At 41.4% G+C, this 13,032-nt stretch overlaps 1 protein-coding gene across 4 annotated transcripts in view; it reads right to left on the bottom strand.

Moving 5' to 3' along the window:
• LOC126297594 (protein Aster-B-like) overlaps positions 1–13,032 on the bottom strand; it is a 206,066-nt gene that overhangs the window by 17,793 nt on the left and 175,241 nt on the right. For all 4 annotated transcript variants that reach the window (XM_049988569.1, XM_049988570.1, XM_049988571.1 and 1 more), the window contains one exon: positions 6,588–6,780. In XM_049988569.1, coding sequence (XP_049844526.1) covers positions 6,588–6,780 — 193 coding nt within the window. The remainder of the gene's footprint in view (positions 1–6,587; positions 6,781–13,032) is intronic.

Raw genomic sequence — 13,032 nt, 5'->3', positions numbered from 1 at the left:
TGTGCTCATGCTCCAGTCAGATGTTTCGGTTTGTGTTGAGTCATTAGTTTTAACAACATATTTTTTATGACATGTTGGAAAAGATGTGGTGAATGCTAGAGGCTGCACCACCTCAAAGACTTTTAGATTATCATTACACAGGGATTCTCTTTGTTGCCTTCAGATCCTGACTTCTTCTCTCCTTGAACATGGAAATCCCTGTTCAATACGGAATAATCACATAAACGATTACACAATTTAGTGGAAACATACATTTTTAATTTTCTTCATGCACATTTGATCCCCATCTGCCACACACAGCTTCACTGCTACAACTAAAAGTCTTATATCCAAACTTCTAGCGATAAAACATGTCATAGGTTTTTGTACATAGCATCTAACTTTGTGGTGTGTTTACCTAGATGTAAATCCTCAGTTAATATATGAGAACCGAGCTGAAATAAATGCCACAATTGTTTTTAATTCTTTAGGGTCAAGTTCCATTATATTGTGGCCCCTTAACTGAAATTGTGTGTTTCGGACATTTCAGTTACTATAAGCTAATATCTTCTCTTTTGGACCCTAACAGCTTCAGACACTTGTAATGTAGCCATTTGACTTCTTCAAAGACTCAGCAATTGCTTTCAGACCTCTGTGAGTAAAGGAGAGAGATTATTTCAGAGGCTCCTTCCTCGGTTTGACACCTATCAATGAATTTTGTCCAACTCTCTGTATCACAAATCTAATGATTTGTTTCCTCTGGTGCACTTCCCACTCAACTTCTCTTTGTTGGTTGAGTACTATGTCACTCCACTCTTTTCATCTAGGGTTTCATGACTCATGAGTGGCAAGAACTGTTCTCTTCCCAACTATTCAAATTAATGTCCCCTTAGAGAACTCTGCTTGCTAGTGTAAGCCTCAATCAGATGGGTTGTGGCACATGCCCCAGAAGTTTTCTACCTCAACAGCCATCTGCCCCATTGGTACATAGCACATTTTAGGTTTTTTTTATACAAGTTTTTATCATCCTCCAAGATCTTGACACTCTGACTCAAACTATGTTGCAATGTCATGCTCCTCAGTGGTTGCTGAAACATACTGAGAATTTCAGGTAACGACGGACTACACTTTGATTAAAATAACTTACAGCAAATAGAGCAGTAGGAGCCAGGTGTCAGCCAACCACACCCCTTTTTTTAGCCCCACTAGCTCACCACTGTTGTTAGGTAGAAACAGAGAATTGCCAGGTGAGTGGGGGAGCAAAACCACGGAGCGATTTATACTGATTGCACGAGTGCATGCATGTTTGTATTAGCTTGCAACACGACTCTCCAACACTGGTATCTGTCAATAACAATGTTATTTTGTTCGAGCTGTAGTGCTGCTCGAAAGCTCCCAACACCGGCACTCTGGGATCATAGCAGATACCTCCTTAACACTCTAAAAAAGTAATGTAACTTCTTTGACATTTCTGTTGATGGACCTAAACAAGAGACCTCTCTATAACCTGTTGTCACTTTCAACCGATAGCATTATTTTAACAGGTTTCTCATCGCATAGGAGGCATAGGGTCAACATGGAAAACCACATCTGTCCTAACAAGGGATCTGTCCAATCCGACATGTCAAAACCTGTCCTGAAATTTACAGAGAGAATACAAAAAAAAGAAACACAAAGTCAAAATTTTAGCTACCGAGGCATACTGTGAGTAGATATAAGGTTGAAATTTGCCAAATTCCTAGCTCATCAGGTGGCTGGAAAATTATGCACCGCTGCCATACCTACAGCATATAGCGCATGCACAACACGGTGGGCAGCACATTAGTAAACAGATAACATGGCAAACAGCCATCTTAATTTGTAAAGCAAATTTCAGCTTCCACTGATTGTTTCTTTGACACAACTGTTCACAGTTACTTTTCACTCAAATTTTCAGCTAATTTAAGATCCATAAAGTTTAGCAGTAGCCTTTGTGGTATCACTAAGTGTTAACAATGGAGATAAGACTGAATTAATTTTCTTTGTTAGTTCTTGGCATACGATTAATAATAGCATCTGTCTTTGTGCAGATTCCAGAGTTTCACATCTGTGTGGAATCCAATTAATGTATTCAGCTTTGCAAAGATAAAATATGAAGAGCGTAGTATGGAACTGAAATTACATATTTCTCCTAAAGACCTACAAGTGTGTTATTTATTAGTTAATTTCTTCGACATTCATTTCAATGATGTAGATGTTTCATTAAAAGTTCTGAAAACATTTGATGAAATTGGAAATAATGATGACAATTCTGTGAATGGTGGTTTGAACAATTGTTGTGCTAGTTAAAGCACAGAACAAAAACAGAGTATCTTCCAAGACCAATGAAAACATGTACAGTAATAGCTTTCAGTGACAAAGAAAATGCTGTAAATTTTTTGGTTGAAGAATGAGAGGGGAAAACACTTAAACTTAAGCAGTTGCAAAGCCGGTTTCATTTTATGAACTCTGAACATGAATTATGTAAATGGAAAAATGATTTACATAAAGTATGAAATATGCACCAAAATGAAACTCATGAATTGTGAAAGAAAATTTATTGGAAAGGTTTAGAACTGCTCATGAGAATCGGTGCACTGTTACCACGGGAGATCTATGAGACTGGTTGCTCTGAATTGCAAGTGAGATGAAAATTACTGATTTCCAGACTTCTTTGACGTGATTAAATAGATTCAGGAAATTATACCAGAAAGGAAGTTGCAAAATTACGAAGTTTGCAAGAAGTAAATGTGTAAAGAAGATGTTATTAATAGGTAATACTACAGAGAAATTTGTAGCTCTTGTTATCACCTTAAAGCTGTGTATAAAGCCAGACAGTCAGGTTTCATAGATTAGTGTTTCTGCAACATATCTCTGCCTTCAGGAACACCAAGAAAAATTAGGAGAAAATTTAAAATAAAATAAAATAAAAAATATAATGAAAGTCTTGTAACTGACATAGCAAAATCTGGAAAAATAGGAAAGACTAATTCATTGCTTTTGTTGGACTCTTCACGTGGACATAATGACACCACCATCTTTAGGACGACAATAAAAAGACTGTTAGTATAATTCATTTCCACCGAGAAATTAATACTGTGATTCAGACTCTAAACAAAAAATTTCAACAGTTTAAAGCATTTTTCAGATAATTGCTGGTCAACATAATTTCTGATAGCTCTTTGCCATTTCAGGTTTATCAGCAGAACAGTTTGTTAATCTGTCATTTCTGCTGTATCAGTTTGCATTACCACATTTTATGAATTTGAAGTGATTACTGTGAAGTACCTGAATGCATAAATTTTTCTTTTATCAGGTGTGCCTGGTGCAAGGAAAATGTTACTTTTCCTCATCCAATACACACAAACAAGGAACTGCTTCATTATTACCACAAAACACATTATTAAAAAATTATCATAAGAACTGTGCTACAGAAAATATTACAAAATTCAAGTCCCGACTGATGGGAGTCATCCGTAATGTAACATTATACACTGCCTCGATTTTCTTTCCTCTGTTAGTCACTTGTATAACAGTTACATCTGCAGCAGTCTAGCTGTTGCTATGAACTCCAAGTTATTCAATAAATTAGTGATATGAGAAATTTCTGGTAAGGTTTAAGAGCTTAAAATTCACTTTGTGGTATGCGGTGCTATTTCCTCTTGTCATGGCTATGTTGGCTTATTCGCCGATTCAAACACTAAGCAAGAAGGGCTGTACAAACCGCTGTCATAAGCAGTTCTTCATGCAGAAAAAAATGAGTAACTTTCAACATTTTTAAAAAATACTTGCCTTAGCAGTTAAAATTTTGACAGTGCATTTCCTTACATGTATTTTATCTGCAAGAAAAATTTCAGGGTAGGTTTAGACATGTTGGATTGGACCATTTTCTTGTATCTGTCATAAAAACCTTAACCTGCACATATAAAACGTGAATTTAGCAGTTGAAATACTTTGCTTCCTTGTGCACTGCTCCAAATTGTTTACATTCTCCACCTTACTCACTCCAACAAAGTTTTGGGACTGCAGCTGGATGACGCTGACAGCTTGCCCCAATATTTCAGCCACCCTTAAGTGAGTGTTTTAGACTGGAGATTGCTAGTGCATGTCATTAACTTTATATTAAAAACTGGTGCAGAGACAGCTGTGCACAGACAGCTGCCACACAAGGCCCTCTGTCAAGTTTAGCACCCTCTTTGTATATTGCTCCATCTATGGCATGAGATGTGGGACCCATTAATTTCTTTAGTGTCTTCAGAAATAAAACGTTTTATGCCTAATGACACATCTAGTGACAATTTTATTACTTTGATATCTGAATTAACTCTGTGAGCCTACAGCCTGACAGAGGACGTACATGTAGTATCACCTTCACACATGAGCCTATGTGCCCTAAATGTACCAACATCCAAAGAGAATGCTAAGCTCAACGGTGGCACTCATGCAGCAGCTGTCTATGCTCTTGCATCTCCATGCCAATTTTTAGTGTAAAGTTAGTGATGTGCACTGCATGAAGATGGCTCAATGGTTGTTGGCCGAAATATTGTGGCATGACATCGAAGCCATCCAGCTGCAATTCTGAAACTTCAGAAAATACTCTTTATACTGGGAAAACTTCAAGACTCGTGTGTCTTTCTCATTCAACACTATCAGTTCAAAGAATTCTGTAAACCATTAGGCTCTCATTCTCACATTTCAATCCAGGCAATTACTATACATTGTTCATCGGAAAAAACACTAACTCATCTGTGAGTAGTTTACTATAGCCAGAATGTAGTAGATCACTTGTATTTTTCTAACTGACCATCTTAAGGTGATTCAATTATATTCCATGTGATACAATAAAAGCTGAAGTACAATAAAAAGTGTGCATGACTGATGCTAAATTAACAAAAATGAAGTTATAATATGCAATGGCACAGAAAAAGAAATTAACTAAGAAATTATCTTAATATTCCAACATGTTTTAGGCATATGTTTGAGATAGTATTATTTCTTCTTCCAGTACTTCAGCTGACAACTGTAAGCCAGCTTCAAAATGGATCACTAATAGAATTTCAACCAAAAATGTGTGTTTACTCCCCAGTATTGTGTCAAATGGTTTAAATTCTGCCAGAAACTCACCTTGAGGATAGCTATAAGGTTGTCACCCAAAATACCAGAAGAAGAATGAAAACTATCTTGGATGTACATCCAAAAGATGGTGGAATATTCTATCCACTCAGAAAATTTCAAGAAACAAATTATCTTAAGTCCACATAAAGGCAGCAAATTCATGTAAGAGCAAAGACAATACACATTTAAATAAAAAATAATGAAATTTCTTTCACAGGGCAAAGCAATTTAGAAGAAATGTAGATGAATACTGAACATGCTCATACAAGTGGGTACCCAAAAAAACCGGAACAACATTGCCAAGAGCGGAGCTTATGTAGTACACATTTCTGCTGCTAGGCACGTGTACCGCAACTCACTGCCAGTTCAGTGATGCCCGTGTTGTCGACCTGACTTATCTGTTCATCTGTAGTAATTTTTCCGCTAGCACTGTTTTGTTCGTGTTTCGTTTTTTATTATGGCAAGTTTAAGTGAACAATGTGCAGCTAAGAAATTTTGTTTTTTACTTAGTAAAAATGCTGCTGAAATTGTTTTAATGTTGAAAACAGCTTACCAACATGACACTATGGGAAAAACTCCAATGTACAAGTGGTTTGCTGAATTTAAAAAAATGGCAACATGTCAATTTATGACAAACTTCATTCTGAACATCCATAAACTGCCTGAATTGACGAAAAAATTCGAGAGCCTGTGCTCACAGATCGTCAAAAGACAATTGATCAATTGTCAGAGATTAGTGAGTTATGTACTTTGAAACAACAGACTGAAACTGATCCAGATTTTCAGTCACAGGTCATGGTGATGAGTCATGGTGCTATGGTTACGATCCAGAAACTATCCAACAAGTGGAAAATGTCATTGTCACCCGTCTAAAAAAATGCCATCAAGTCAAATCAAACGTCAAAACAATGCCAATTTGCTTTTTCGATGGCAACACATAGTTCAGTCAGAGTTTTCCCCCCAGATCAGACAATCAATCAAACATTTTATTTGGAAATTTTAAGAAGACTGCACAACAGTGCTTGTCAAAAAAGATTCAATTTGTGGCAGGCAGGAGACTGGGTCTTTCATCACGACAACACACCCGCACACACAGCCATCTCTGTTAGATATACTGGCTAAAAATGGCATGGTTCCACTGCCCCACACCTTCCTTGCCTGACCTGGCTCCATGTGACATTTTCTAATTTCCACGCAAAAAAAGGTATGGAAGAACATCAATTTGACAACACTGAAGAAGTCACGAAAAAATCGAGGGAGGAGCTCTCAGCCATTTCTAAAGATGGCTACAAAAAAGTTTTTGAACAGTGCAGGCACCAGTGGCGCAAACAAATTAGTTTTAATGGAGGGTATTTTGAAGGGGATAAGGTTGTTTTGTAAACAATTTGAAAATATATAGCTTTTAAAAACTAATTCCAGTTCTTTTTGGGTAACCCCTCGTACAAAACCAGAAAATAAGTATGACAATATTTTACCTTTCACAAAGCCCCACACATTTCGCTTGTACTTCAACTGTGCAAACACAGTAAAACAAGATTCATTTTCACCAGTACGTGTTAAGCAGTAGTGCATGTTGACACCGAAGGAATCTGCATAGGGTATCCCAGCATTTGAAGATTCAATGTCAATTGAATATAGTTCACCTGGCTTACTGCATTTCCTCATCATCTGAAATAAACAAAGTTCAAAATGATCCTACTTTCAACAATATGTATAGCACTGTCACAAATTTGCAAGCAAAATACTTTGTTAGGAAAATCAAAATACTCTCTATACTTGGTGACATACAAAATTTAAGCAATCTGGAGAAATAATGGGAGTGATTGACTGACTGAATGTCACAGTGATAACAAAATCACTACAAAAATGTTCGTTAACTATGCCTAAACATCAGGCAAGGAAGAGACACACTTGTTTATCATGTGGATCCTTCCACAATCATACTGCAAACATCTTGAACCAGATGTGAGAGAGTTCCCATTTAAGTGGCAGCATTGATGCTCATGCACTTGTGTGCACACCTCTACATGCACATATACGGGAACTTTGGAGGAAAAATTAAACTCTCAGACTCTAAAAACATTAGGAAGATGCAGCACGTGAGCAAGGAGCCACACTCCTGGGAGCAAGAATTCGTAATAAAAATACCCATTAAAAAACTGATATCTCTCTCTCTCTCTCTCTCTCTCTCTCTCTCTCTCTCTCTCTCTCTCTCTTTTTCTCTCGCACCCCCCCCCCCCCCCACCACACACACACACACACACACACACACACACACACACACACACACACACACACACACACAAGAGCATGAATTTATTCAAGAAATATTATGAATGGATAATTCCCCATTGTATGAAGTGCCTTCCTATGTATGTGGTAGAAAGAGTATGAAAGAATGTCCTCATTCTCTGAGCAATATAGGAAAAAAATCTTTTATGAAGGAAGTGTTGCTGATATCTCCTAGAAATTGCCTGCCATGAGCCACCACTCACATCGTTCACCTGACCACCTCTATTATTTGCGAGCACCTGGGCCTAATGCGGTATCACGTATCGATACCAGACTACCGTCATATCACAGTTGGCAATGGAATTGCAAATTTCTGTCCAACATTGATAGTGGCCGTGTGGGATCCAGTGGACCCAGCAAAGCACACCTGCCGAAACATGCCTCCTGAGGCTCTAGACTACGATCACCCTCCACCACTGTAATATAGGATGGCTAGGGGCAGCCTCTCAATATACCTGCACTGGAAGCCACATCATGTAACGCTACACAGACACGGTACAGTTGCAGCTCCATCACCATAGCTCATGCTTAGTAAAGCGATGGTCTTTCTTGTTGGCACTGATGAGGTAGACTCTGTTTCTTGCTGCATTATTGTAACAAGTCTTCATTCACTTGCATATATACAAGTTAAATAAATCGCCTGTTTATTGTGATATCTTGTTCATTAATCATTTCTGTTCCAGTCCAGCTTTCCTAAGGTGACAGTTGCCTAACCACTCACATGTGGCTGTCATCAAATCGCTTACTTCCTGTTCTGTCATATTTTGGCCTGGTTTTTGCTGTTCTTGTTTAGTCAGTGTTTGCCTTGCTTGTGCTCTTTATCCTCTAAGTTCCACTGTTGCCACTTTTGCACACCTCTTTTCGCTTTCTCTCTGTTATTTTTGCCTTTTGCTTTTTTATTTCTGCTTTGCGGTCCATTACAGTGCAGATGACTTCACACAAGATGCTGGATCCGATGCATATGTGCCACTATTTCATGACTGACAAGATGAAGGAAGACGTCCAGAATACCTTGCACAGTTCAAAATGCTCATCGCAACACATCACATACAAGGTACTGACAAAACATCTTATTTCTTGGCAATGGCAGTAGTGACAGTTTATTGTCTGTGTGCCAAATTGTTTCCCACATCCTGCCCTGAACTATTATCATACGAGGACTTACTGCAGGTGCTTACGAAGTATTATGAGGACATGGTACAAGTGGTCACTGGCCTTTACAAATTCCTTAGCTTATGTAAGTAACAAGGGGAAAGATACTGTCAGTGGGTGACCGAACTACATGGCCTTACTACGCAGTATACATTCAAATGTGACTGTGGTAACCACACTCCTGGAAATGGAAAAAAGAACACATTGACACCGGTGTGTCAGACCCACCATACTTGCTCCGGACACTGCGAGAGGGCTGTACAAGCAATGATCACACGCACGGCACAGCGGACACACCAGGAACCGTGGTGTTGGCAGTCAAATGGCGCTAGCTGCGCAGCATTCGTGCACTGCCGCCGTCAGTGGCAGCCAGTTTGCCGTGGCATACGGAGCTCCATCGCAGTCTTTAACACTGGTAGCATGCCGCGACAGCGTGGACGTGAACCGTATGTGCAGTTGATGGACTTTGAGCGAGGGCGTATAGTGGGCATGTGGGAGGCCGGGTGGACGTACCGCCGAATCGCTCAACACGTGGGGCGTGAGGTCTCCACAGTACATCGATGTTGTCGCCAGTGGTCGGCGGAAGGTGCACGTGCCCGTCGACCTGGGACCGGACCGCAGCGACGCACGGATGCACGCCAAGACTGTAGGATCCTACGCAGTGCCGTAGGGGACCGCATCGCCACTTCCCAGCAAATTAGGGACACTGTTGCTCCTGGGGTATCGGCGAGGACCATTCGCAACCGTCTCCATGCAGCTGGGCTACGGTCCCGCACACCGTTAGGCCGTCTTCCGCTCACGCCCCAACATCGTGCAGCCCGCCTCCAGTGGTGTCGCGACAGGCGTGAATGGAGGGACGAATGGAGACGTGTCGTCTTCAGCGATGAGAGTCGCTTCTGCCTTGGTGCCAATGATGGTCGTATGCGTGTTTGGCGCCGTGCAGGTGAGCGCCACAATCAGGACTGCATACGACTGAGGCATACAGGGCCAACACCCGGCATCATGGTGTGGGGAGCGATCTCCTACACTGGCCGTACACCTCTGGTGATCGTCGAGGGGACACTGAATAGTGCACGGTACATCCAAACCGTCATCGAACCCATCGTTCTACCATTCCTAGACCGGCAAGGGAACTTGCTGTTCCAACAGAACAATGCACGTCCGCATGTATTCCGTGCCACCCAACGTGCTCTAGAAGGTGTAAGTCAACTACCCTGGCCAGCAAGATCTCCGGATCTGTCCCCCATTGAGCATGTTTGGGACTGGATGAAGCGTCGTCTCACGCGGTCTGCACGTCCAGCACGAACGCTGGTCCAACTGAGGCGCCAGGTGGAAATGGCACAGCAAGCCGTTCCACAGGACTACATTCAGCATCTCTACGATTATCTCCATGGGAGAATAGCAGCCTGCATTGCTGCGAAAGGTGGATATACACTGTACTAGTGCCGACATTGTGCATGCTCTGTTGCCTGTGTCTATGTGCCTGTGGTTCTGTCAGTGTGATCATATGATGTATCTGACCCCAGGAATGTGTCAATAAAGTTTCCCCTTCCTGGGACAATGAATTCACGGTGTTCTTATTTCAATTTCCAGGAGTGTATTTCAGTGATACAATGGTTTGTGATGCCATCACACGTGACATAGCTGACTCTCAAATTCGGAAACAGACTGTTAGTTCAGGATTTCTGTGAAAGTGCAGCAGACAGTTTTGAGTTAGCATCTATCTGTTTTGTAGATAGCCTTGACAAACAGGCTCACCGCCGGGTCCGCAGCTCGTGGTCGTGCGGTAGCGTTCTCGCTTCCCGTGCCCAGGTTCCCGGGTTCGATTCCCGGCGGGGTCAGGGATTTTCTCTGCCTCGTGATGAGTGGGTGTTGTGTGCTGTCCTTAGGTTAGTGAGGTTTAAGTAGTTCTAAGATCTAGGGGACTGATGACCATAGATGTTAAGTCCCATAGTGCTCAGAGCCATTTGAACTTCACCACCGGCTTGCAAGCAGTGGCCCAACCGACCACAGCCATAGTGCTTACATCAACAGGTTTAGTGTCAGACACAAGGTGTAACGTCGTGCACATGCTCACCAATATTGCCCCTCATGTGCAACAACTTGCCCCCCGCCCCCCCCCCCCCCCCCTTTTTTTTTTTTTTTTTTTTTTTTGCATAAGTCACCCCCTCTACTACTCCTTCGTGCAAATCTAATTCACAAACAGCGTGTAGTGGGTTTTCCAGGCCCCACAATGTGATTAATACAAAACAACAGTGTAACAGGCATTCTGGAAAGACTCCCAAATCATCTGCAGTGCTATGTGAAGACAACACACTTATTGTGCCTCTTACTATTGCTTGACACTCAGCCCATCTGCAACTTGACATTGGAGCTTCAGTGACTTTGCTGAACCATAGCACTTAAGAATTGCTTAGCAAACCTACGTTGTGAACACTGTGCCATATGCTAATGGCATGCAACGGCTAAGACATTCCAATATTTGATGAAGACAGTGACATTTACAGTGCTTTCCTCCCGAGACAGTGCTAATGTTTTTGGTCTACACTCTTTTGATTTGTTTGGGTTAAGCATTTAGGTCAATGTACTTTTTGTTTCTTCCTATGATCCTTGGGACAGTGTTGCTAAGTTATGTGTAGAATTTCAGGATATGTTTTCTGGAGGTTTAGACAAAGCCAATAATTTTGTTCCCAATGTCACAATGAAGTACAATGCACGGCCATGTTCTGTTAGAACTCATCCTGTTGCTCATGCTTTGCAAGAACAGGAGGCTCAGGATTTTACTGCTTTGCAAGAAAGTGGGGTCGTCACACCCACTACTGTCAGCTAGTGGGTGTCCCTTCTTGTTGTTCTAAAGAAGACGTCTGGAAGACTCTGACTGTGTGCCAATTTTAAGAAAACTGTTAATCCTCGGTCAGTCACTGACAGTTATCCCTTGTCGCACCTGGAAGAACTGATGCATAAATTGGGTGCTGGTCGATGCTTTTTCAAAACTGATTTGTGCGATGCTTACTTGCAAATCCCTTTGAATGAGCAGTTGCAACAGATCTTTGTGATTAACACTCATCTGTGTGTCTTCAAATTTTTTGAGATTGATGTTTGGCAGGGTTACTGCACCAGTCATATTTCAGTGCTTTCTTGAGCAGCTGGCTGCTGAACTTCCTTTTTGATCAAATTATTTAGATAGCATTGTCGTTTCAGGTTGCATTCCTGAAGAATACATTTGCAATCTTCGCACTCGGTTTCAAGTGTTATCTGCAGCTGGCCTTAAATGTAACAGATGCAAATGTGTGTTTTCTCAGACCTAACTTGAGTACTTATAACATGTCATTGATAGCCAAAGTGTTCACTCTTTGCAATCACATTTGCTTCCTATAAGTGACCTTCCACCCCCGTGCAATGTGTGGGAATCACAATCTGTGTTAGGAAAGCTCACATATTGCATTCAATTTATTCCTAACACTATTGAAACTGTGGTTCCCACTTGCATTGCTTACACAGGAATATTGTTGTTTTTGTCAGGTCACAACAGTGTCAGTCCAATTTCCAGAAGTTGAAAGATATTTTTCTTAGAGGTAGATGCCTTGTTCATTTTGATCCAGCTGAATTTGTGGTCTTGGCTGTGAATGCTTCCTCTTACAGCATCGATGCAGTTTTGTTCTATTAACAGGCTGACTGTCTCTGCTTCAAATGTGTTGAACAAAACATTATTTGCTAATTGAAAAGGAGGCTCTCGCAATTGTCTATGGTGTCACTAAGTTTCACCAGTACCTTTTTAGCAGAAAATTTTACTTGGTGACTAACCATAAACCTCTAAAATCTTTGTTTAGTCCTTCTCAGTCAGTCCCAACTCGCACAACAAAGAAGCTGCAATGATGGGCTCTTCTCTTGTCCAGTTATCAATACGAGATTATGTATTGGCCCACCTCTAAGCATGCCAATGTAGATGTTCGTTCTTGCCTCCCTTGTTCGCCCAGATTCTATACTGAACGAGTCATTTGCTTTTTCTTGCTGTAGTGATGCCCCCGTTTCAGCTCCTATCTCCCCATTGTCATATGCATGCAGCCCTCCAACCGCCTCCCCCCCCCCCCCCCCCAATTGTTGTTTGCTCATGTTTTGCATAGCTTTCTGCTTGATTGTTGGAAAATTCCCCATGCTACAGTAGTGGATCCTCATTTGGAGATTCTGTTGCATTACATCCAGACTGGTTGGCTGCATTCAACCAGACAGATTCATGGATCTGAGGTTATTTTGCCCATTGGCATGCCCTTGCAATTCACCAATCTTATCATTTTTCTTTGCCCAGTTTTTCAGCTGGTATTCACAGGGCAAGCTGAGGTGTATGGGGGGAAGGTGGGAGCTCGGAATGAGCCCCCATTTCAGCTCCTATCTCCCCATTGCCATATGCATGCAGCCCTCCAACTCTCCCCCCCCCCCCCCCCCAATTGTTGTTTGCTCATCTACACTACACAGTGC

The sequence above is a fragment of the Schistocerca gregaria genome, chromosome X, assembly GCF_023897955.1.
Source record: "Schistocerca gregaria isolate iqSchGreg1 chromosome X, iqSchGreg1.2, whole genome shotgun sequence".
In the NCBI taxonomy this organism is placed as follows: domain Eukaryota; kingdom Metazoa; phylum Arthropoda; class Insecta; order Orthoptera; family Acrididae; genus Schistocerca; species Schistocerca gregaria.
This window is presented reverse-complemented; position numbering and strand designations above follow the sequence as displayed.